The sequence below is a fragment of the Talpa occidentalis genome, unplaced genomic scaffold (genome assembly GCF_014898055.3).
Source record: "Talpa occidentalis isolate TD23 unplaced genomic scaffold, MPIMG_talOcc4v2.1 talOcc4.4, whole genome shotgun sequence".
NCBI lineage: Eukaryota > Metazoa > Chordata > Mammalia > Eulipotyphla > Talpidae > Talpa > Talpa occidentalis.
In genome coordinates, this window is record NW_023604295.1 from 113,563,193 (window position 1) to 113,583,798 (window position 20,606).

General features: G+C 39.0%; 1 protein-coding gene across 2 annotated transcripts in view; it reads left to right on the plus strand.

Moving 5' to 3' along the window:
- KCNU1 (potassium calcium-activated channel subfamily U member 1) overlaps window positions 1–20,606 on the plus strand; it is a 113,879-nt gene that overhangs the window by 77,960 nt on the left and 15,313 nt on the right. For both annotated transcript variants that reach the window (XM_054700878.1, XM_054700879.1), the window contains 3 exons: window positions 13,675–13,771; window positions 17,204–17,428; window positions 18,849–19,035. In XM_054700878.1, the coding sequence (XP_054556853.1) occupies window positions 13,675–13,771; window positions 17,204–17,428; window positions 18,849–19,035 (509 nt within the window). The remainder of the gene's footprint in view (window positions 1–13,674; window positions 13,772–17,203; window positions 17,429–18,848; window positions 19,036–20,606) is intronic.

Sequence of the window (20,606 nt, forward strand, 5' to 3'; positions counted from 1 at the left end):
ATGTGAATGTAAAGAGCATTATTCATAATCACCAAAACCTGCAAGCAATCAAGATATCTTTCAGCAGATGAATGGACAACAAACTGTGCTATATATACAGAATGGACTTTTATTCAACCATTTTTATTTTTAAGATGATCTATTAAGCCATGAGGAGACATGGATGAGTCTTAAACGATCATCACTCAGAGAAAGAAGTCCTTTTAAAAAGGCTATCTATTGTGTGATGCAAATTATGTGACATTATAAAAAAGCAAAAAAAAAAAAACACTGTGATAATAAAAGCAAAAACAATCACCTTCCCACAAAAACTGAGGCTGAATTATTGCCTATAAAAAAGATAAACTTTTTGTATGTTTTGAAATATAGTATGTTCTCCAATGAACTCATTATAAGGAATGAGTTCTACAGAAATGCCTTTTGTTGAACAATTTCCAATGCTGATATCAATATTTAAAAGAAAGAAGCAGGCAATATTTGTGTGGTTTCAGACGTGTGGGAGGCTGGTGTTCATAATGCTTATTTGCTACATATTTCAGGCTGACTTCCAGCTTGATCAGCTTTGATTTGACCTTTCCAGAGAGGACTCTTATGTTACTTTACAAGCAGAACACATGTGAAACTATACTGTTCAGGTGGGCATGGCCAGCTCATCCTTCCTTATTCACAGAATAGTGATAGGATCTTGACCCAACTATCTAACTTCCCCAAATCCTTCTTCTGAAAATGTGGTCACTGCAGGGCTGCTGTGAGGATCAACTGAAAGATACAGTGCCTTCCAACAGTACTTACCCAATATGTGGGGCCTATTGTGAAGCAGATTATAATATGAAATTTGAAGAACATAATATGCAAGCAAAATGAGTTAGTTGAGTGATTTCTTATGCCAAAAACACCCTGTTGCACCTGTATCTCAGAAATAGAGATATCTCTCCAACTTGATGCCACATGCATTTGAGCCCAAGAAGAGATTAGGCAGGGGATTATCTTAAATGTCTTGAACCAAGAAGTCTTTCTGCCTTTGTCATGGGAGCCTGTGTGCATATTGGGGAATGACTTTGACATTCTAGTGGTTTAGATCTCTGCCTTAGCCTTCACTTCCTGCTTTTGCAGAATCTCAAGGTCAGGTTAAAAGATACTCACGGTTCTTTCCTAGGAATCATCTGCACAACATCAAGCGTGTGTGTGTGTGTGTGTGTGTATGTGTGTGTGTTTACATTCCTAGAATGACTACATCAAAGCTTTGTAAACCTCCCTATTGACTTCTGAGTCTCCAGCTTTTTCAATTAAAGATTTTGGTCAGTTTCTCATTTGTGGCACTATTATCTGTGCCCCAGATATCTATAGTTTTAAACAACGGTTGCTTGTCATTTATAAATCTCCCCAGGAGAACCAACTATTTCCACTGAGGAATCTCTGAGTCAGGTCAACTAAGGACAACCTTGAAGACTCGGTATCTTCAAGGAGCTGCCATGAAGCTGAAATAATTGCATTTTCTGTAAATAGAGTTTATTTGAGGGTCAAATACCTTCTTCCCTCCCATGGCTACTAAACTGCTGGTTTTCATGGCCACTGTAATTGTGAGGCTGTTGAATTTCAAAGCTAGTGTAGAATCGAGGTGAGGGAGATGGGAATAAGCAAGTTAAAAAAAATGCCACACAATTCACTGTTCTTATCAAATACTACCATTTTTCATGAGCAAATACTTCTCAGATTGCTTTTGGTCTCTGTTAATTTCCATAGTTATGAAAAAGTTTGGTTTTAAAATCCTTGTTTGCATTCTCATTACTTTTATGAACAAGGGAAGTTCTGAATGCATCCTGGAAGTGCGTTTTTCCATGACTAAATATAATAATTTTTTTCTGCCTTCCTTTTAAGTAATTTTAATGATCTCTATAGGTGATGTAAAACTCTCTTTGCCACAACTCCTCTCTTCCACTATAATTTTTCATTTTTATTTTACAAATCAAAAAACCAAACCTGATAGAAATTATACATAGTACATGTAAACATTTACCACGAACATGCCACAAGTACGTTGTGATATTTATGGTCTGTGAAAATCTTACTTTGAGTTGCATTCTAGATTAGGGACGAGAAAGGTTAAATCCACACATCACCTGTTTTTGTGTGGCTTGCAGTGGAAAAGCAGTATGTTTAATTCACAGTGGTGGTATAGCTATGCTAGAAGAATGTAATATATGTTATCAGGTTAGAAACATATCACAATATTTCTAATTCACAGTAAAGTACCAGTTAGAAAAATTAGAAACTTTAAAAAAAAAAAAACTGTTTCATCACAGTGGAATTTGCAACCATAGTTTCTTTATGAGTGACTCAGATGGTAGTCAAGCAAAGGAAGTCATTTACTGATGGTGAGTCAATTAAAAAACTTTATGCAGCAACTAACGAGAATGTCCAGACAGTATATAATTATTTAACACTATTAACGTTTTAGCAAAAACAGTTGCTTGAACAATTAACATTGAAAACAATATCAATAGTCAATTTAAAAAATAAGGAGAATCATCTTATGTATGGTGTCCCTTGACTCTTTAAGAGTCAAAAATATTACTGATAATATTTAGCTGTTGTTTATTAAAGGAACCAATGTTGAGTTTGAAGTACTGAAATATTAATTTCTGTGAACAGTCCTTTTTGGCCCAACTACCAGTAAAATATTTATTCAAAAAAGTTGCAAAAACACTAACTCAGTGGAATTTCCAGAGATGTATTACAACTGATAGTGGTAAAAATACAAGTGAAGCATAAAATATTCTTAGAAAAATCTAAAAAGCTTGTGAAATGTAAGGTGTGTGAAGACTGTATTTATTCATTGTATATTCATCAGCAAGTGTTTTGTTGAAAACATTTAAATGTACCATGACTTATTCATCCAAAAGTATCCAGCCAACTTATTCACTCTCATGGATTTCACCATTATGAGTTCTGTGGGCTTTTGTCAGAAATCAAAGCTGAGTATTCTGACTTGCCTTACCACAAAGTAGGTAAAGAATTTAACAGTGGTAAAGACCTACTGGGCTATTTTGATCTCTGGGTCAAGGCTGACATTGTTCTCTGTGTGAACTTCCCTCAATCACTACTATTGAATTCTAAGTGACTATTTTTATTTTTATTTTTTTAAAAGATTCATTTTTTTTTTTTATATATAAGAACCAGGGTACAGGCCAGATGCGCAGGGAGGGTGAGAGGATTCACCAGAGACAGAGTGGGGAACAGAACAGGCCGACTGAAGAAATACACTGCTGAGGGGAGCAGTGGGCGAGACAGGAGAGGTCTGCTTCGCCATGTGTGATTCTCACCGGCCGGCCAGGATGGAACCCAGACAGCTTCACAGTGTAGTGCTCAACTGCCTGCGCCACCAGGGAGGCCCAAATTCTAAGCGACTTTAAATCTTAGCATTCTCTGTAGGTTTGATAATTTTTCTTAATAATACCAACATAAACTTAAAAGAAAAACTAGGGCCACCCAGGTGGCGTAGGGTTTAAAAACAGTGCTATCAAGCTATTGCCAGCCACTGTAGCAGAGTTCGATCCTCAGAGGGCCAGGGAACAACCCACGTGGTGCAGCAGACCTCTCCTGTCTGGGCCGCTGCTCCCCTCAGCAGTGTATTTCAATAGATCTGCCAGTTCTGTTTCCCACTCTCTCTGGTGAAGCCTCTCAGCCCCCCCACCCCCATACACATCTCTGGCTTATACCCCAGTTCTTCTATGCATAAATAAATAAATCTTTAAAAAAAGAAAAAGCTAGAGCTTACATGTGAAACTTATTCTACAATGAAATCATTATAATAATTATCTTTCTTTGGTTCACAAGTAATCTCATGTTTCTTTATGTACTTCCCATGTTGTCAAAAGTTAAAACAAGTAATGAGATCACTATTTCCACATAAATTTGCAGTGGATGCATTTTCTGATCTCATTTCCAGTAGTTTTTTTTTTTTTTTTTTTCTTTTCTCTTTTTGGACCTTGATGCAAGTACAAAGGAAATTTCTAATATTTCTAAGTTAATTTAACTGTGCAATTAAGAAGTATCCACCTAACCTTCCATTGCAAGTGATTAATCTGCAACATAATGGCATGCTAAAAGGGAAATATCGAGAGAAGAGTCTAATAGAATTCTATAAATGCCTTCTATTTGATGAATATGCTCAATTAAAATCATATGCTCATGGAACACTATCAGTATTTGGCAGTACCTATCTGTGTGAAAAGACATTTTCAAAGATGATATATGTTAAATCTCATTAGGGTCATCATTAACATATGAACATTTACAATTGATTTTAATGATAAAGAACACTAACTTTGAATATCAATTAAGAAAAATCCCTTTAAAAATCTCTTTCTTTTCATGAATAGACCTGCAACACAAATACTTTGTTATTTTTATTATATTTTAGGACTCATCAATGAGAAATTATGAAAAAAAATTTCTCTTTTATTATACACCTTCCTGCATGATGTCAAATTTTCTTCTTGACCTGCAAAACTTAACATATTTACTGTCTGGCCTTTACCAAAAAAAAATTGTCAATCCTGTTCTCAATAATTTAAGTTGACCTGTATTCCATCAGATGTCTGGAAATGCTAGGTAAAAGTTGATTGTGGGATAATTTAGCAAAGGCATTAATTCTAATCCTGAACTGTCACTGAAAGATTTTAGTTTAGATTAAAAGGTGTTGAAGAACTTTGAAAAGTCAGGGTAACTAAACAGTATTAACATGAAGACACTTAACTCTTCAATTACATAATCTCAATTTTCCACCAAAACCAGTATGTGTGTGAGTGTGTGGGTGTATATATAGAGAGAATACAATGAAATCAAGCAAAATGGTGAATAAGACACCTGAAAACCTGAAATTTGACATTAATGTTAGACCTTTGCCAGAAAATCCTGAGGGAGACAGAATCTGTTCCTTTCAAAGGGTCAAATGGAAAAGATTAGGAGATTTCATAGAACATGTACTTTCCTTACACTTTCACTGAGTGATTAAAACTCAGATATAACTTGGAGTCTATTTCCATGGAAATTTTCATATGAAAGAGAAAGAAATGATAGGAAAGCATTTTACTTGCAAAATAGTCAGAAAACTGCTCACCAGGAAAGAAAATATTATTTATATTGGTATTAAGTATCTGTAGTGTTTTATAAAGGTGCAAATGTATTCTAATCTATGAGCCAAAGCTGAAAAACTTGATACTATTTTGGTAATTCCAGTTGAACTGCAAGGTTAATAAAGAAGGCCATGCATGCATCGGCGTAGATGACTAGTGGTAGAAGATAGGGTGATCTTATCCCTGATCTAAGACATAGAATAATCCAAGTCACAACACTTATTAGCATGCACGATGATTTTCTGGCATACAGCGTGTTTGGGTGACACTTAAGAAGAATTTTATTGCCAAAATGTGTGTGTATGTGTGTGTATGGTGATTTTTAAATGATAGGAAAATTCCCAGAAAATTTATAAGTCATTTTGTCTCCTTCCCTTTTCCTCCCTCCCACCCCCTTCTCAATATGGTTGCAACTACATAAAAAAAAATTAGAAAGGCAAAAAGTAGCTTCCATAACTTCATTCTGATGTCTAAGCAGTAAGGTAAAAGGTGGGGTGTCCGATGATTTCTCCAAGCACCAGGACATAACTTCAAGAAATTCAGATGTGAATGTCATCTATGCAGTCACACATAAGAAAAATCAGGGACTTGAAGTGTTGCCAAATATTAATTTTAAATTAGAACAGAACAGGATGAACATTCTCCTTCTTCCCCTGCCTCTTTAGTTTTTATTCATCTTTAGTTTAAAGAACTAAAATATAGGAAAGGTCTAAGTAAGAATGATCCTGACCTCCTGCCTTATTAAAACTGTCTCATCCTGTGGCCCCTATATGGCACTAGAAAACCCCAGTTCTCACCTCTCATCCCTAATAACAGCCCAACTTTAATCACTTCTGGGTGAAGAATACTAACCACAACCTTTTACCTCCCACCAGAGACCCACCCCCTCCAATCCTAAATTCACCTTTAATCAAGGCACGCCACTTTTGAAAAACAGCCGTCCTATAACACATAGAGCAGAAGGAGGGCTCCATGTCATGGATGCTCCCAAGTGGCCTCTGTCTCCATTATCTCCATTGCTTCTTGACAGGTCACTAGTGCTAAGTAAAATGTTGTAACACTCAGGATACATTTATTCAACAGGATTCCCATGTGATAGCTTCCAGATGTTAGGAAAATTTAAGTCTATGGCCCTCAACACATCATTAGGTCTTTCCAGGGTTTCCAAAAACCTGTAATCACCAGCACACTAATCATTTGTCTCCCTTTCGACATTCAGCAACAGGGATTTCAGAGAAACTAAGGAATGTGGATAAGAAGACCTCAAGTAACGCCTATCTCCAGGGGAAAAAATGTCCAATCATATTCACTGTACCCTGAAATTATTTTTGCTTCCTCAGCACAGTTTGTACCTTTCAATTTGATACCCCCACCCTCGTTCCTTGCTGTCACACTCACACACAAGCACATGTGCACACTCATACCAGGAACATTTTAATGGATGCTCTTTTTATGGTCCTGATTGCTTGCAGGGTGGGGGCAGGGGGAAGGGAGTTATTATTGTTAGTAATTGCCCAGGCTAGTCCGTTCACCCCTCTCACCCCACTACATAAGGAAAACATTTTTGTCACCCTAATCTCTGACCCAGACTCAATCCCATGAAACTGTGTGAAAATCTATCAGTACAATGAAAAATAAGCTGGTTTCAGATATTTCGAATTCCTACTTCCCACTTCCATACCCCACCATGAAAATGAAAGGAAAGTCTTTTTCCTGTGATTTGCAATTGTTTCAGTGATGTGCTTTAGTATCAAAACCATCAGAGTAACTGACTTAATGGCTCAGTCCCAGTCTACTGAACAGAGATGACTATCCCAAACTTTCTGGCAAGAAATAGTTTTTCATTTAGGTCCTCTTGTATATCATTTGCTATTTTAAAAATGTTGGGTGGGGCTTGAAACAACACCTAAAATACAACTTTGTGCTGAAAGGATTGGCTAAGGTGAGGCTTAGCCATGACAGGTGAAGCTTGCCCTAAGCCCCAGGATACAAATGCCAGGCTGTATTAAAGGTATCTGCTACTCTGGGTAGTGGCTCATTGGCCTGCATGTTGTAGGAAATCCCAAATGCTATATATAATAAAAAGGGAGTTTAATGATGATCCATCTTGGGGAAGGGTGAGGAAGAGGGAGATTGTCTTTTTTTAATCATTCTCCTTGATCTTCTCTCTAGTAACAATTTCAGTTTGGGGATACCTGCACACTTGTTTTTATAAGAACTCTTTGTAGAAAAGCCCTAAGTTTATATTCATTTGGAATAAAGTAAAATTTAGCAAAGAGACACTCAAATATGCGCTCAGAGGTGGGTGAGACACCATAGAATAGAAGACACCAAGAATAGAAACACCATCCTATTCTTGCCTTTGCCTGCCCTGGAGACACTCTGACCTCAGGTTTAACTTCTAAGCAAGAGGATGGGAAAAACATTTTTGTGCAGATTTTAAATCTAAAGCATTGAAAACAGAATCCATTGGTAAAGCAGCATTTAAAGGCAAAGGGAACACTAATCACAGCTGATTTGGTTTATCTTAAAGTCCAGTTTACGTTCTCCTATGTAGCCTGAAATAAGATTACACTGAATACAATGCTATCCTGAATTTTAATACATCTCCTTTTTAAACTACAATTTACAGATGTATTTTTTAAACCAAACTTATAATCTTTACTGTTTATTACAGTTTACAATCCCTCGATGACTTTATGAAATCTTTGCATATTCAAACAATCTGGGGACAGGAACTGGAGGGAAGTTGCAAGAGAAAATTCACTGCAACTTGATTATCTTTTTTTTTTTATTTTAAGATTTATTTATTTATGCATACAAGAACTGGGGCACAGCCCAGATGTGTGGGAGGGTAAGAGGATTCACCAGAGTCAGAGAGGGGAACAGAACAAGCAGATGGACTGAAACATACTGCTGAGGGTAACAGCGGGCGGAACAGGAGAGGTCTGCCGTGCCATGTGGATATCTCGCCAGCTGGCAGGGATCGAGCCCACACTGCAGAGGCTGCAGACAGCCTCACAGTGCTGCGCTCAACCACCTGCGCCACCAGGGAGGCCCTGCAACTTGGTTGTCTTAAAACTTCTAGGGCTCTGGCTACGCAACTGTCCTCTCTTCCATTGAACCTCAACCAAGCTCATCTATAGACACAGAGGTGTGCAAAGTTTTCTGTGCATAGTGTTTTCTTCTTCTTCTTCTTCTTCTTCTTTTTTTTTAAAGCACTATGCCATTTTTTTTTTCTTTTTAAGATTTGTTCATTTATTTATACAAGCACTGGGTACAGTCAGAAGCACGGGAGGGTGAGAGAATTCACCAGAGCCAGAGCAGGGAGCAGAACAGGCAGAAGGACAGAAGTACACTGCTGAGGGGAGCAGCGGGCGGCAAAGAGGTCTGCGCGCCATGTGGGACCCTCCTCCGGTGGCTGGGAATCGAACCGGCGCTGCAGAGGCTGCGGGCAGCTTCGCAGCCCAGCGCTCAACCTCTGCACCACTGGGGAGGCCCCGTGTTTTATTCTTTCTTCCCCCCTTTTCCTCCCTCCCTAGCTTCTCCCCCTTCGGCAGTAGAGTGATAGTTTTAGTGATGAAAGTCTCCAGTTCCAGGAAACTCCAGTCCTGGGCAAACCAAATTAGTTTGTTAACCTAGCTGCTGCAGTGGTTGTCTTACTCCCTTCCCTTCCTAAGGTTTTCTCCCAAGGCAACCATGAGGGCGTGCTGCTTGGGAGATAACCAACCTGCTGTCGATGTCTGTCACCTCGTGCATGGTATTTCATGGCAGCTTTTATCTCATTTCACCCAGTAAAGTAGCCTCAGTCAGGGGGTTTGGTCAAACTGGAGGGAAGGCACAGAGGTTGGTACTTGCTTTCCCCTTCTCATGGGATGGAAAGGGGCTAAGTGAGACCTTGCTAACATGGGTGCTGGATTGTACCCTCTGCCCTCTTGGGGGTTCCTCCATGGTGGGTTGGTTCTGAAAGTTTCTTCAAGCTCATACACAGAACTTGTACACATGATCCTAGGGGAATGGACTGTAAATATGTATCCATGTTTTCAAATCTCATGATTCCCTTCAAAATGAAAATAATGCCTTGTGATGAATGAATGACCACCAGCTAAACTCAGAAAAATGATATCACAATGTGGCCATGGAAGTTCACCTTTTCAGATTTGACTACAGCCTGTGTTGTGTGGCTATGTCAGGAGCGTGTGTATTGTACAAGTCAGGAGCAGGCAGAAGGTGGTCTGGCTTAGCACAGAACTGGAAGCACTAAATCTACAATTTGCCCTCACATCCCCAAATTTTAGGTGTTTTTACTCTTTCCTAGAACGTAAAAAGTGGTTGTCAGAATTTAAAATAAATATTTCCAGGTTTGAATAACCTTGTTATATGAGTTGAACAGCCTTATTGTTTATGTAAATTCATTGGAGAAAGGGAAGCTCTAGCTATAAACATACAAAATGCTCAGTAGCACCCAGTGGATCCTGGGCCTTAGGTCTTTCCCTCCATCTTTGCTGATCACTACTTTCAAGAGGAAGTTGCAATGCACTTCTCCAAAGATTGAGCCAAGAAATTCCTAGATGCAGGGACACATTCCTCTTCTCCCCAGCACTCAGCAAGAGGCTGATCCTCTCCCTGCGCTAAAACTATGAAACTTGCTATTTTTATTTAACCCAAGCCTTGAACCAAAATATATATCATTCTGCAACCAGGCAAGACAATTCTCTCCTAAGTTTTTATAAGCTACCTGTGAAGTTTTAGAAAGGTTTCAAAAAGTTTTAGAAAAGGTTTTAGAAAGTTTTAGAAAGGTTTCAAAAAGTTCGCTATGAACATGGGTAAATGAAAGTTCTCTTTAGAATGGTTCCAGGAAGCAGAGAGGAAAGACCCCTCCCCCTTCCTTGTTTGGGACATGTTAAAGCATGTGATCACAGCCCACTGGCTTTATGCATATCAGATCAGTCCAAAGAGAGTCGGTCCTCAGTAAAAAACACTGGAGACTTCATTCACATGATGCTCTGCAAGTCCGCAGGTGGACTGGCTGTAAAACTCTTCTTACGCAGCACAAAGGATCCATCAGCTCACAGACGTGGTCAGAGACCTGACTCTGAGGACATTTCAATATGCAATGCCTCCTGGATATTCGGAGACAGAAGTACCACACTTTGTGTGGACAGTATGAAGCTTGCCTTATGGCCAGTGAGCTAGACCCACACACAGTCCAGGAATGCCCTGCTGATGACCCTTTCTGCTGGCTTCCAGCACATTTCTTGCCAACCTCTCTTAACATAAAACCCTCTCATTCAAGAAACTTCTAACTGTGGTCAGGATGTGAGTTGCATTTATTTTCCCCCTGAGTGAGCTGGAATGGCGCATTGTTGCTGCCTTTCCTCCCATCACCTCAGTTTTTATGTTTTGATCCTTGTTCCTGTGTTCTAAGATTGGCAATGCTACACATTTTCATAGATGACTTATTAGTCTCTTTAAGAAGGTATATTTCTACAAGAATCATGTCATTTGCAAGGCATATGGCAGAAGGGAGCTTTCATTAAGGGATGGTGAACTAAATTGCATCAGGTTTTACTTTGGCAAGAATGCCAGATGGATGCCTTTATGATGAAGTGGGTCTCCTCCAGCTTTTTCTTTCACACAGGTCTCCAACAGGTGTTTCCTCTAAGGCGTATCTGTTTTCCATAACATCAGAATGAGGAAAGATGTTGTCTGTGACAGCTTGTGTACATAGATCATGCTTTTATTATCATAGAGAAGTGTACAGTGATTGATTTGCTATTTTGAGTCAAGTTAAAATGTGTTTGGGAGAAGATCACCTTCCATTTGCCAGAAGGGCATTTAATTATCAGACCAAGGACTCCTCAATCACTTGGGGGGCAGTGGAGAAGAGAATGAGAGGGGTGGGGGGTAGGAAAAAACAGAGGAAGTGGGAAGAAAATAAAGTGACCAGAAAGAAAAGCAGCAGTAGTTGTAGACTTGCGTGCTCAGGACAGCAAGTCAGAAGCTACTTTCCTGAAGTGACCTTGAACACATTGCTTCAACATCTGAAGGACAGTAGCTAGGAAATAATGACTGGAGAAAAAAAGAAGAGTCCACGAATGAGTAGCATAAGCAGTACTACAAATCCTGATAACAATCAAGACCAGTTTCAGCTCTTAGCTGTTTCCCATGGGGAACCTGTTAACAAGCATGGCATAAAGTCATCACCACAGTTCTGACTAGTGCCATTAAGAGAGTGTGCCTCTTATGAGTGTGAACTGGGGTATGTGACTTATATTTAGACCACCAAAAGGCATGTTAATTTGAATGAAAAAAGTATCCCATTTCAGTTCAACTTACCTTGAGACTCACATTACAATATCTTCTGGCTGGGTACATGACTCAGATCCACTAAGTTTATAAGTAGGTCTTTAATGGAGAGGAAAATAATTGTGTTGTGGCCTTGGATGATCTCATTGGCAATTAACTACTTTTGAAGCCTTTGCTCATTTCTCCACCCTTCCACCCCAGCTTCTCTTGCCCTGCCATGACTTTAACTCTGACACTTCAATCTAAGCTAAAGTAAGTAAGTCCCTTTGAAAATTATGCCTAAGACAGCAATTTATAAACTATCCTTCTTAGAGCAGATTGCTTGTCATTATGTTGGAGTCTGAGTCTAGCATTGAATAACAAGCTGTATTCATTCACAAGGAAGACCTCTAGACACTCAGCACACACAGTGGTGAGCTGCATTCTTTCCAGATGTGTAGTGTAATTTCACCTGAGAGTGTTGCTGCTACCAGCTACTGATCACCAGAGCTATAGTGTCACATAGTATGTCTCAAAAGGTGTTTGAAGGGGTAGTAACAAATGATTTTAAATAAGGAAATAAGTAAAATAAGAATATAAATAGTAAAAGTTTTTGTGGTCAAATAAGTGTGTGAAACATTGGATTATAGATGAATTTCTTTTTTTGCAAGACTTTGCAGAAGTTTTCATCTGCTAAAGTGCAGTATGAATCACCATGAACACCTTAAAGAAGGAACTTTTTTTCCTCAGGCTTTATTTGACTAAAGGAAACATTTCCTCAGCACTTCTCCAGTTACTGATATTCCATGGAACATGTTTTCTTTTTTTAAAAACATTTTTATTTTTGTCTGGATAGAATGGACTTATGCTGGGTATAAGACCCCAGTGACTTAACACAACACAGGTGTGTTTCTTCTTTGTGTTATATGTTCATCCAAGGTCAAAGAGGTCAGGCCAATCTCATCCCATAACCATTCTTGTACCCAGAGTGGTCATATCTATAGCAGATGAGCAGAGAACCTCAAGAATCAAATGGAAGCTTTTCACAACATGAGCCATCACTTCTCACATTTCATTGGTCAGAACTTGTCTTGTGGCCCCACTGATCTGGCCACATGCTTAGGAAAGGACAATAGGATATTGTGAGCACCAGTAATCTCAACTTCAGCTTGACATTCAAATATACCCTTTACAACATGTTAGCTTTTTAACTTTTATCATAAACTCTAAGGAAAGCCTTTAAAGTCTCTAGCAGAAACATAAATGCTCCCCAAATATTTCATTTGCTTCCCACTTTCCTCAACTTTTCCTCACTGGCCAAGCAATCAGTCCTGGCCAGTGACATGTGAGTGGTAGTGAGGTGGGTCATTTGGGGCCAAGGGAATTAGAAACCTGGCGTAGGGTCTCCAGTCTCTTCCCCATGTGTGGATAATGTGTGTTCTGGTGGGGCATAAGGTGTTAGAATCTCTGTCATCCTAACCTCTGAGTGGCTGTGTGGCACACAGGCAACTGCCAAATTGAATAAACCATACAGTGTGGGTGAAAAATAACCTGTGTTGCATTAAGCCCCTGGGATTTGGAGGTTCTTTGTACAACCTACACTTAGATTTTCTTAACTGAAATAGGTCCTTTCTAACCCTAACTTCTCTAGGACTCTAAAGGAGTTTCCTCTCTTGTCTAGCAAGCAAATATGCATGTGTTAGGATGTGAATAAGATTTTTCAAAATATTCATCTAACCCCTTTTTTCATAATTAAATATATTGCCTGGCAAGCATTGTGCCTAGCTGTGGTGCAGGGTGATTGCTTGGAGGCTTTGCCAGGGCTTAGATCAAGGTTAGGGGAAGTCTAGTCAAATGCAAGCCTGTGCTGGAATTAAGGAATGCAAAAATGCATTTCATAAGTGAAGATATTTCAATAGGGATCCATAAGGAGAATAGAGGGAAGGAAAACAGACTAAGGAGAGAGCTGTCACCATGATTCAACCTCACAAACTTTTTAAATTCTGTATTCGGAGACATAGTGTAGCTTGGCTTCAGCTACAATACAACCTGGACCTTCAACTTTTGGTGATCCTCAGATACGCATCTTTATTCTGGAGTCTTGCAGACCCCAGTCTTTCTCCTTGTGTTTTGTGTTGTTTTTTTTTTTTTCCCCCACTCTGGGCTCAAGATTCTAATGAGCTTGACTTTTTGACTTTCTTATATCAGAACCCCAACTGTTCTCAGGCTCTCTGTTCTTCCTATCTAGACATCAACCATATGAAACATACCAGGACGTCGACCAGCTTGATAGCAGTGGCATGTTCCATTGGTGCAAAGCAGTCCCCTTGGAGCAGATGATTCTGGTAGGTAACCTTGCACCAAATTTCAAACAAACCAGATCTTCTCTATGGTAGATAATATTCTTCTCCTAGTCATAAGCACCTGCCTTTTCTCTTTGTAAACTGAATTTTGAAAGGAAAACATACCTCACCCCGCCATGTGAATGCCATGTACAGAAACAGAGGAGGCACTTGACACAGACTATGAGTGATATGCTGGGATTTAAAATGATGAGCTGGAATTCTACTTCTGCCTCCTTTCACAGTTTAACCAAGTCAGTCATTCAGAATGATGTTCCCTTGAAACCTTGCTCTTTTGCTGGTGAATCTAAATTAATCCAAATGTGCCAGAGAAACCTAATTTACAAGAATGCTGCAGGTTTTAAGAAAAAAAAAATAAAAGTAAATATTTCCCTAATTTATAGGTTTTAAAGTTTGGATTTTCTATGACAGTTTTTTTTTTCTTAAAATCGGCTATATTTTTGCTTAATAAAGTGGCCAAGAATGTATCTTCTAGATCACCCTATCATATATCATGAGTGCATCTTTGTACGTATTAGAATCCTGTCCCTGATTCTGTCCTCTCAAGGAGATTAAATCAGTTCACGGAAATGCTATCAACTAAGATGTGAAAATCCTAATCCAGGCTGACACTTGGTTTTGGGATCCACGTCTGTTCTCCTTTTCCAGAGTTGGAAACTCCAGTAGAGTCTTAGTGGTTTACTTTGCAAGCTGTAGTTGGTAAATTTAAGTAATAAAAATGGTTGTTTTCACATTGTGTAAACCCTATTTATGTTTTCAACTGTGACTAATTGATAATTACATATTTTTTCATGCTTTCCAAAAATAGTTTAGTTCACTTTTTTCTGTTAAATATGCACACACTCTTACACACAAACTTTGTGACTAAATGCCAGGGTCCTGACAGAATATATTCCAATTTTTGTAAAAGCATGATCAATCATTCGATCAGAAGCACAAAATTTCACAGCTGTCATATTAACTGGAAGACTATTAGGGTTGCTGAAACTCACCATTTTAGCAATTATGTCTTATTCTAAATTAAATGAAATAAACATCCGTTGAGCAGGAAGCCAAACATGTTTCCAGTGGGAGGGAAATCTTTGGAAAGGTTGGGAAGTTGGTTGCAGATAGAGGCATCCAAGAGACCAAGAAATGGAAGTAGTGGACATTTTATTATACCATATGCACTAAGCATGCTGACAGGTTGCTATGATAGCTCTCTTCCTTACTGATGCTTGATATAGGATACAGTTGAGAACAGAGTCCTTTTTCAAAGTTTAGAAGATCTTACAGTTTTAGAAATTCTAAGTGTTTTGTGACCCTGAAGGAGAAATGTCCACGTTGCAACATTTAGAGAAGCTTGGAATTTGGTTTAGTTTGCCAAAAGGCCAAGTGGAAGTCATTGATTTAAGTTACTTTGAATAAACAGAACATCCATCCCTTCCCCAAAAGTCACCATCTTTCTCAATTGGGAAGCAGTTTGTGCCACAGTTTCTTGGAGAAATTGCCTCTCTAGCTGTGCCCATTAATGCATTCTGCCATGTATCCTCTTTCTAATTGTTTAGTTCTACCCAGAAGAGCAATTGCTGGACTTTAGGCATGTTGCATTAAATACCGTTAGAGGCTTCATTATTCAAGTTAAAACTAATCGGATTAGCTGGAGACAATTATTTAATAGATTTGGTTAAGATTCATATCACTCTCTAGGAAAGCTCTCCCGACAGGTAGCTTTATTTCCCTCACAGGGCGATTCCCCTTGGAAAAAAGAGTGTTTCCTAGTATATGCTAATTTGACAAACTCTAATTGTTGCCATGACAGATGTTACTTATCCTGTAAGATTTTGTCAACTGCTTTCTCATAGAAACTTGTCATTTAACCCTGCAAACGACTGGCATGAGGGAGAACCAGCCATCCATTTGAAACATTTTGAGTTTCCTTGAGCTTAGGAATGTGAACACACTCATACATGAAGTGCTTTTAAATACATTTAACTTGTTCTCCACCAGCTTCTACATGTCTTTCTCTGAAAATCTAGGAACACAATAGGATTCAGATTGGATGAATAGTTATTGAATAACCATTAATGAGTCAACACTGTACTTCAATCTATGTATTAATTGATTTCCACACTGCAATTAACTTTTATTTTTAAACTGTTTTAAACTTAAAGAAAGTGAGAGTCAGAGAGGTTAACTAGTTTGTTTGTAGTCATACAACTAATAGGAAAAACCAAAACAAAAAATCAGGCCTTCTGATTCCAGTCTAGTGTGTTTTACTCCATCCCAACAGCATGGGAGAAGACATTGACTCATTCTGAGATAAATCAGATAACAACTTAAAATAAGTTTCCTAGGAGTATAGTTTAGTTACATTTTATTGGTTTTATGAGTCTGTGAATGGATGAAGCCTAATCTAAATATTAGTAATGTATATTACTTTGTTTTCAGTTTAGAAATACAAGAGAGATGTTAACAATTGGTAATGCTGATAATAATATAAGACATATTCAAATGTTTGGACTGAATGGAATTTTTTTTAAATATTTATTTATACAAGAACCAGGGTACAGGCCAGATGTGTGGGAGGGTGAGAGGAGTCAGAGACAGAGCGGGGAACAGAACACACAGACTCACTGAAATACACTGCTGAGGGGAGCAGTGGGAGAGACAGGAGAGGTCTGCCTCGCCATTGTGGAATTCTTGCCGGCTGGCCAGGATCGAACCCACACTGCAGAGGCTGCGGACTGTTTCACAGTGTGGTGCTCAACCGCCTGCGCCACCAGAGAGGCCCCTGAATGGAATTTTTATAGCCTTCCAATTTCTTTTGTGTACTTTGAATGATGACTTTCCTCAACTCTCGATAAAGTATATTGAATCAGTTCAGTGTATTAGTTTGTAACACATGAAATGGCCAAAATTTAGCCATTTTTGATCCTGTCAAAAGGCAGTTTCATATGGTTTGAGCTAATGTGTGTTTTCACATGTATGAAAATCCAATGAAAACGGTAACATGTTCTACAACTTGATTAACTTCCAGGGCTCACCAGAAGACATAAGTTTAGCAATACAATGTGGAACATCTTGGTTTTTCAATGACTCTTACTATGGCCCACACAGGGCTGAAAAACATAATGAAAATAAGGGCTTTTTTCCTCATTTGGTTCCATGGTTTCATAATCTGAGGAATGAGGCTGCTCTAAGTTTTAATTGCGGCACTCTAGGCTAATAGAAAACTAAAATATGAATAAGGAACTATACCAAAAGACGAGAAGTATAATTCCCCATTCTTCTGAGAAATATGAACAATTTTGTTACCATGTGAAAGGACTGCTGTGCTGTGCCTGGTAGAGTGGGGGAGAGGGAAGGAATTCTCTCAGAAGGGTCCTCATCTTGTTTCTAAGAATGACTAAACTCTGGCACGCTTATGCTTAGAAACGAACTGAGAAGCCAAAACACGAATTTCGGAATCATGTTGTAGCCTGTATCTTTGGAGATGCCCACTCAACATTGATGGGGCTTCGAAACTTTGTGATGCCCTTGCGAGCCAGCAACTATACCCGGCAGGAGCTGAAAGACATAGTGTTCATTGGGTCTCTGGATTACCTGCAGAGAGAGTGGCGGTTTCTCCGGAATTTCCCCAAAATATACATTCTGCCTGTAAGTATCACAGAAGGGAGAGTGAATATTTACAGCGATCATGACACTGATAGCACTGTCACTACCACTAATAAGTTGTTAATAAGCAATACTAATAAGTTAATAATTTAAATATTAACTATAATAATACATTGATAGCTTGTAGTTATATAGTGCTTAGTGGGTACCCGAAACTGCTCTAAGTACTTTGCCTGTTAAACTCATTTAACCCTCAAGGTAATCCTATGGGTTAGATTTCAAAGATGTTGAACTTTAAGCATGGAGAGAGTAAGTAACCTGCCCAAGTTTACCCAGCCTATAATTAGCAGAAGTAGGATTTAAATCCACACAGGATCTTACCGTGCTCAGGGGCCACCATGTTTCGCTTCATGTTTCTGATCATGTTTAATTGACCTTGTATAAATAAGAGTTTCTCTGCATTTCTGATCAGATTCTGACTTAATGGCCTAAACTTAAGCTGATACTGGCCAGGCTTTGTGCTCTTTCTCATCTTTTCTGGAGACACATCTTTTATGGGACACAATGCCACATGATCCTTGATAGGCATATGAAAAGGAAGAGTTGCACTTACATGTCTAAGAAATGGACCCACTAGGCACACATGGCACTATGGTTGTAGTTACATTTGCTCTGAGCCTTCACGGGTCAATATGCTATTCTATGCCACCATTTCCCTGGTCAGAAAAATAACATTATGTACAGTGTAAAACTCATCAGAGCATGGCATTTGATATGTCCTGAGATAATGCTGGAAATATATAAGAAAAATGGTTCTCTCAAGCAGTAAATTTTATTTCCTTTGTAGAAAAGACAACATAAAGTTGCCTACTCTGCACTATTGCTTTGTCCATAGAATGGAAAAAAAAATAATTAGAAATCTCCAGAGTCAGTTAATGTTAGGAATTACCCATATTCAAGTCTAAGCTACCTGAAGGCAGGACTAAATCTATCCCTATTTCTCCACCACCAAAAAAAAAAAAAAAAAAAAGCAACGGTCATTTCACTAGGTCATCTGAAGAATACAAGCAAGGTCAGTTGTTAGCAAAATTGTGAGGATGCAGCATTCGCTTATAGATTCATAACATATTTCTTGAAATTTTTTCCACATCACTGTTACCCTTACTCCTCTGCTCTTCTCCCACTTGAACTATCTAATGGATCTGGGCTCCTAACTCTCCCTGCTCCATTATATCATCCCCACTTGATCCCAGGAAAGGCTCTTTCTAAGTCACAGTGTGATATTAGTGATTGATAAGGCTAAACATGTCAGATGTCAGGAAACTAAGTCATAAACCAAATCAGTGGAAAGTGGAAAAGCTGTGGCTCAAAAATTGCATCACCCACAAAGAGCCACCCATAGCAATGATATAAAATCCTTCCCTCTCAGAAGTTCCTTCTCAAGCTGGATTTCTCTCATTAGGGATCTGCCCTCTATTCTGGAGACCTACATGCAGTCAACGTAGAGGAATGTTCTATGTGTGCTGTCTTATCGTCTCCATCCAAGTCATCAAGCAGTCCGACTTTGGTAGACACAGAGAACATCATGGCCACCCTCAACATCAGATCACTGAAAGTTAGCGCTTCTGCTCATACACCTTCAGAAATAGGTAAGGACAATACCCTGAAAGGAATAGACTAGGAACAATGGACTAAGAAAAGGGCACTAACTCCTTTCTGAGGTATTTTAATTATGGGAAAGAATGTCTTAATCCAAATGTCTTCTAAGATCCCTTCCAACTCTGAGAATTCTTTAATCCAAGTAGTAGATAGTTCACTGCTTTGGAATCCTACATCAAATGCAAATAATATCCATCTTTTTTTTTTTTTTAAAGATTTATTTATTTATTTATACAAACACTGGGTACAGTCAGAAGCGCGGGAGGGTGAGAGAATTCACCAGAGCCAGAGCAGGGAGCAGAACAGGCAGACTGATGAAATACGCTGCTGAGGGGAGCAGCGGGCATGGCAGGAGAGGTCTGTGCACCATGTGGGACCCTCACCAGCCAGCTGGGGATCAAACCAATGCTGCAGAGGCTGCGGGCAACTTCGCAGCCCAGGGCTCAACCGCTGCACCATCGGGGAGGCCCAATATCCGTCTTCTCAATGGAATGCACATAACATTGTTTTCTCAGGTTACAGAATATCATGGAATTACAAATGTTATTATTACTAATCAAATACCAGTGAATTAACAATTGGCATATTGCTACAATTGATGACTTGTGTTATTAATCAATTCTCATTGGATCTTATAGATGTTCAAGCCACTGTTCTTAGTTTTATGGTTGACAGAATAAAGTATAATTTTAGAAGATTAGATCTAAAGTTACCTTCCAATTTCTATAGGCTAAAAATGTCATATTCCAGTTTCTGATTGGAAAGTGATGGTGATCAGTGGGGTTCTCTTTAACGCCTGTAATTGCCAAGTGCAATAATGGACACTTAGTTGCTTACCAAATACCAATGAATTGGCACATATAAGCCAGTGGACTGGACCCTTAGGAGTTTCCAAACATTTCATTGTACCCAAAGTGTGCTCACGGTGAATTCCCACAATGAAATTATGGTTCCCTTCTTCCACAAGGTGGGGAAAGGCTTAATATTAGGCTACTTCTGAAAATTGATTACTAGCCATTCACTTAATATGAATTATTACTGAAGAGTTATCTATATCAAAAAATTTTCAACTCAAGGAAAAAAAAAAAAAAAACATGATTGCAATTACCTGGACCCAACCCTTAGGTTCTCAGTTCTCTGGAAACATAGCTCGTGATTATAGCTATTCTACGTGACACAGAAGTTGGGGAGTTCAAATTCAAAGGCAGTACAAAGCCACTTGTGTGATGGGGAAACACAAGTCCAGATGGACGCTACTGAGCCCTTAAGGAAGCTCTTAAATTCAGCTTATCTGGTGCAAATGGCATCAGTAAAGGCCCACCCAGAGCACATTTTCAGGAAATCAGAGTAACAAAGGGCATTACTTGGAAACTTGACCGATTACTCTGGAATCACAGGCTGTACCTGGAGGGAGTCTATATATCAGAAATTCCCTATCTTCAGATGAACCCATTTGGTTCTATCATTCTCTTAACCATTCTTTCCATTTCATATGAATACTCCTCTTGCACCATCTTAAGTGGTGGAAATGGGAAGAGCCACCGCCAAGAACTGATAGAAT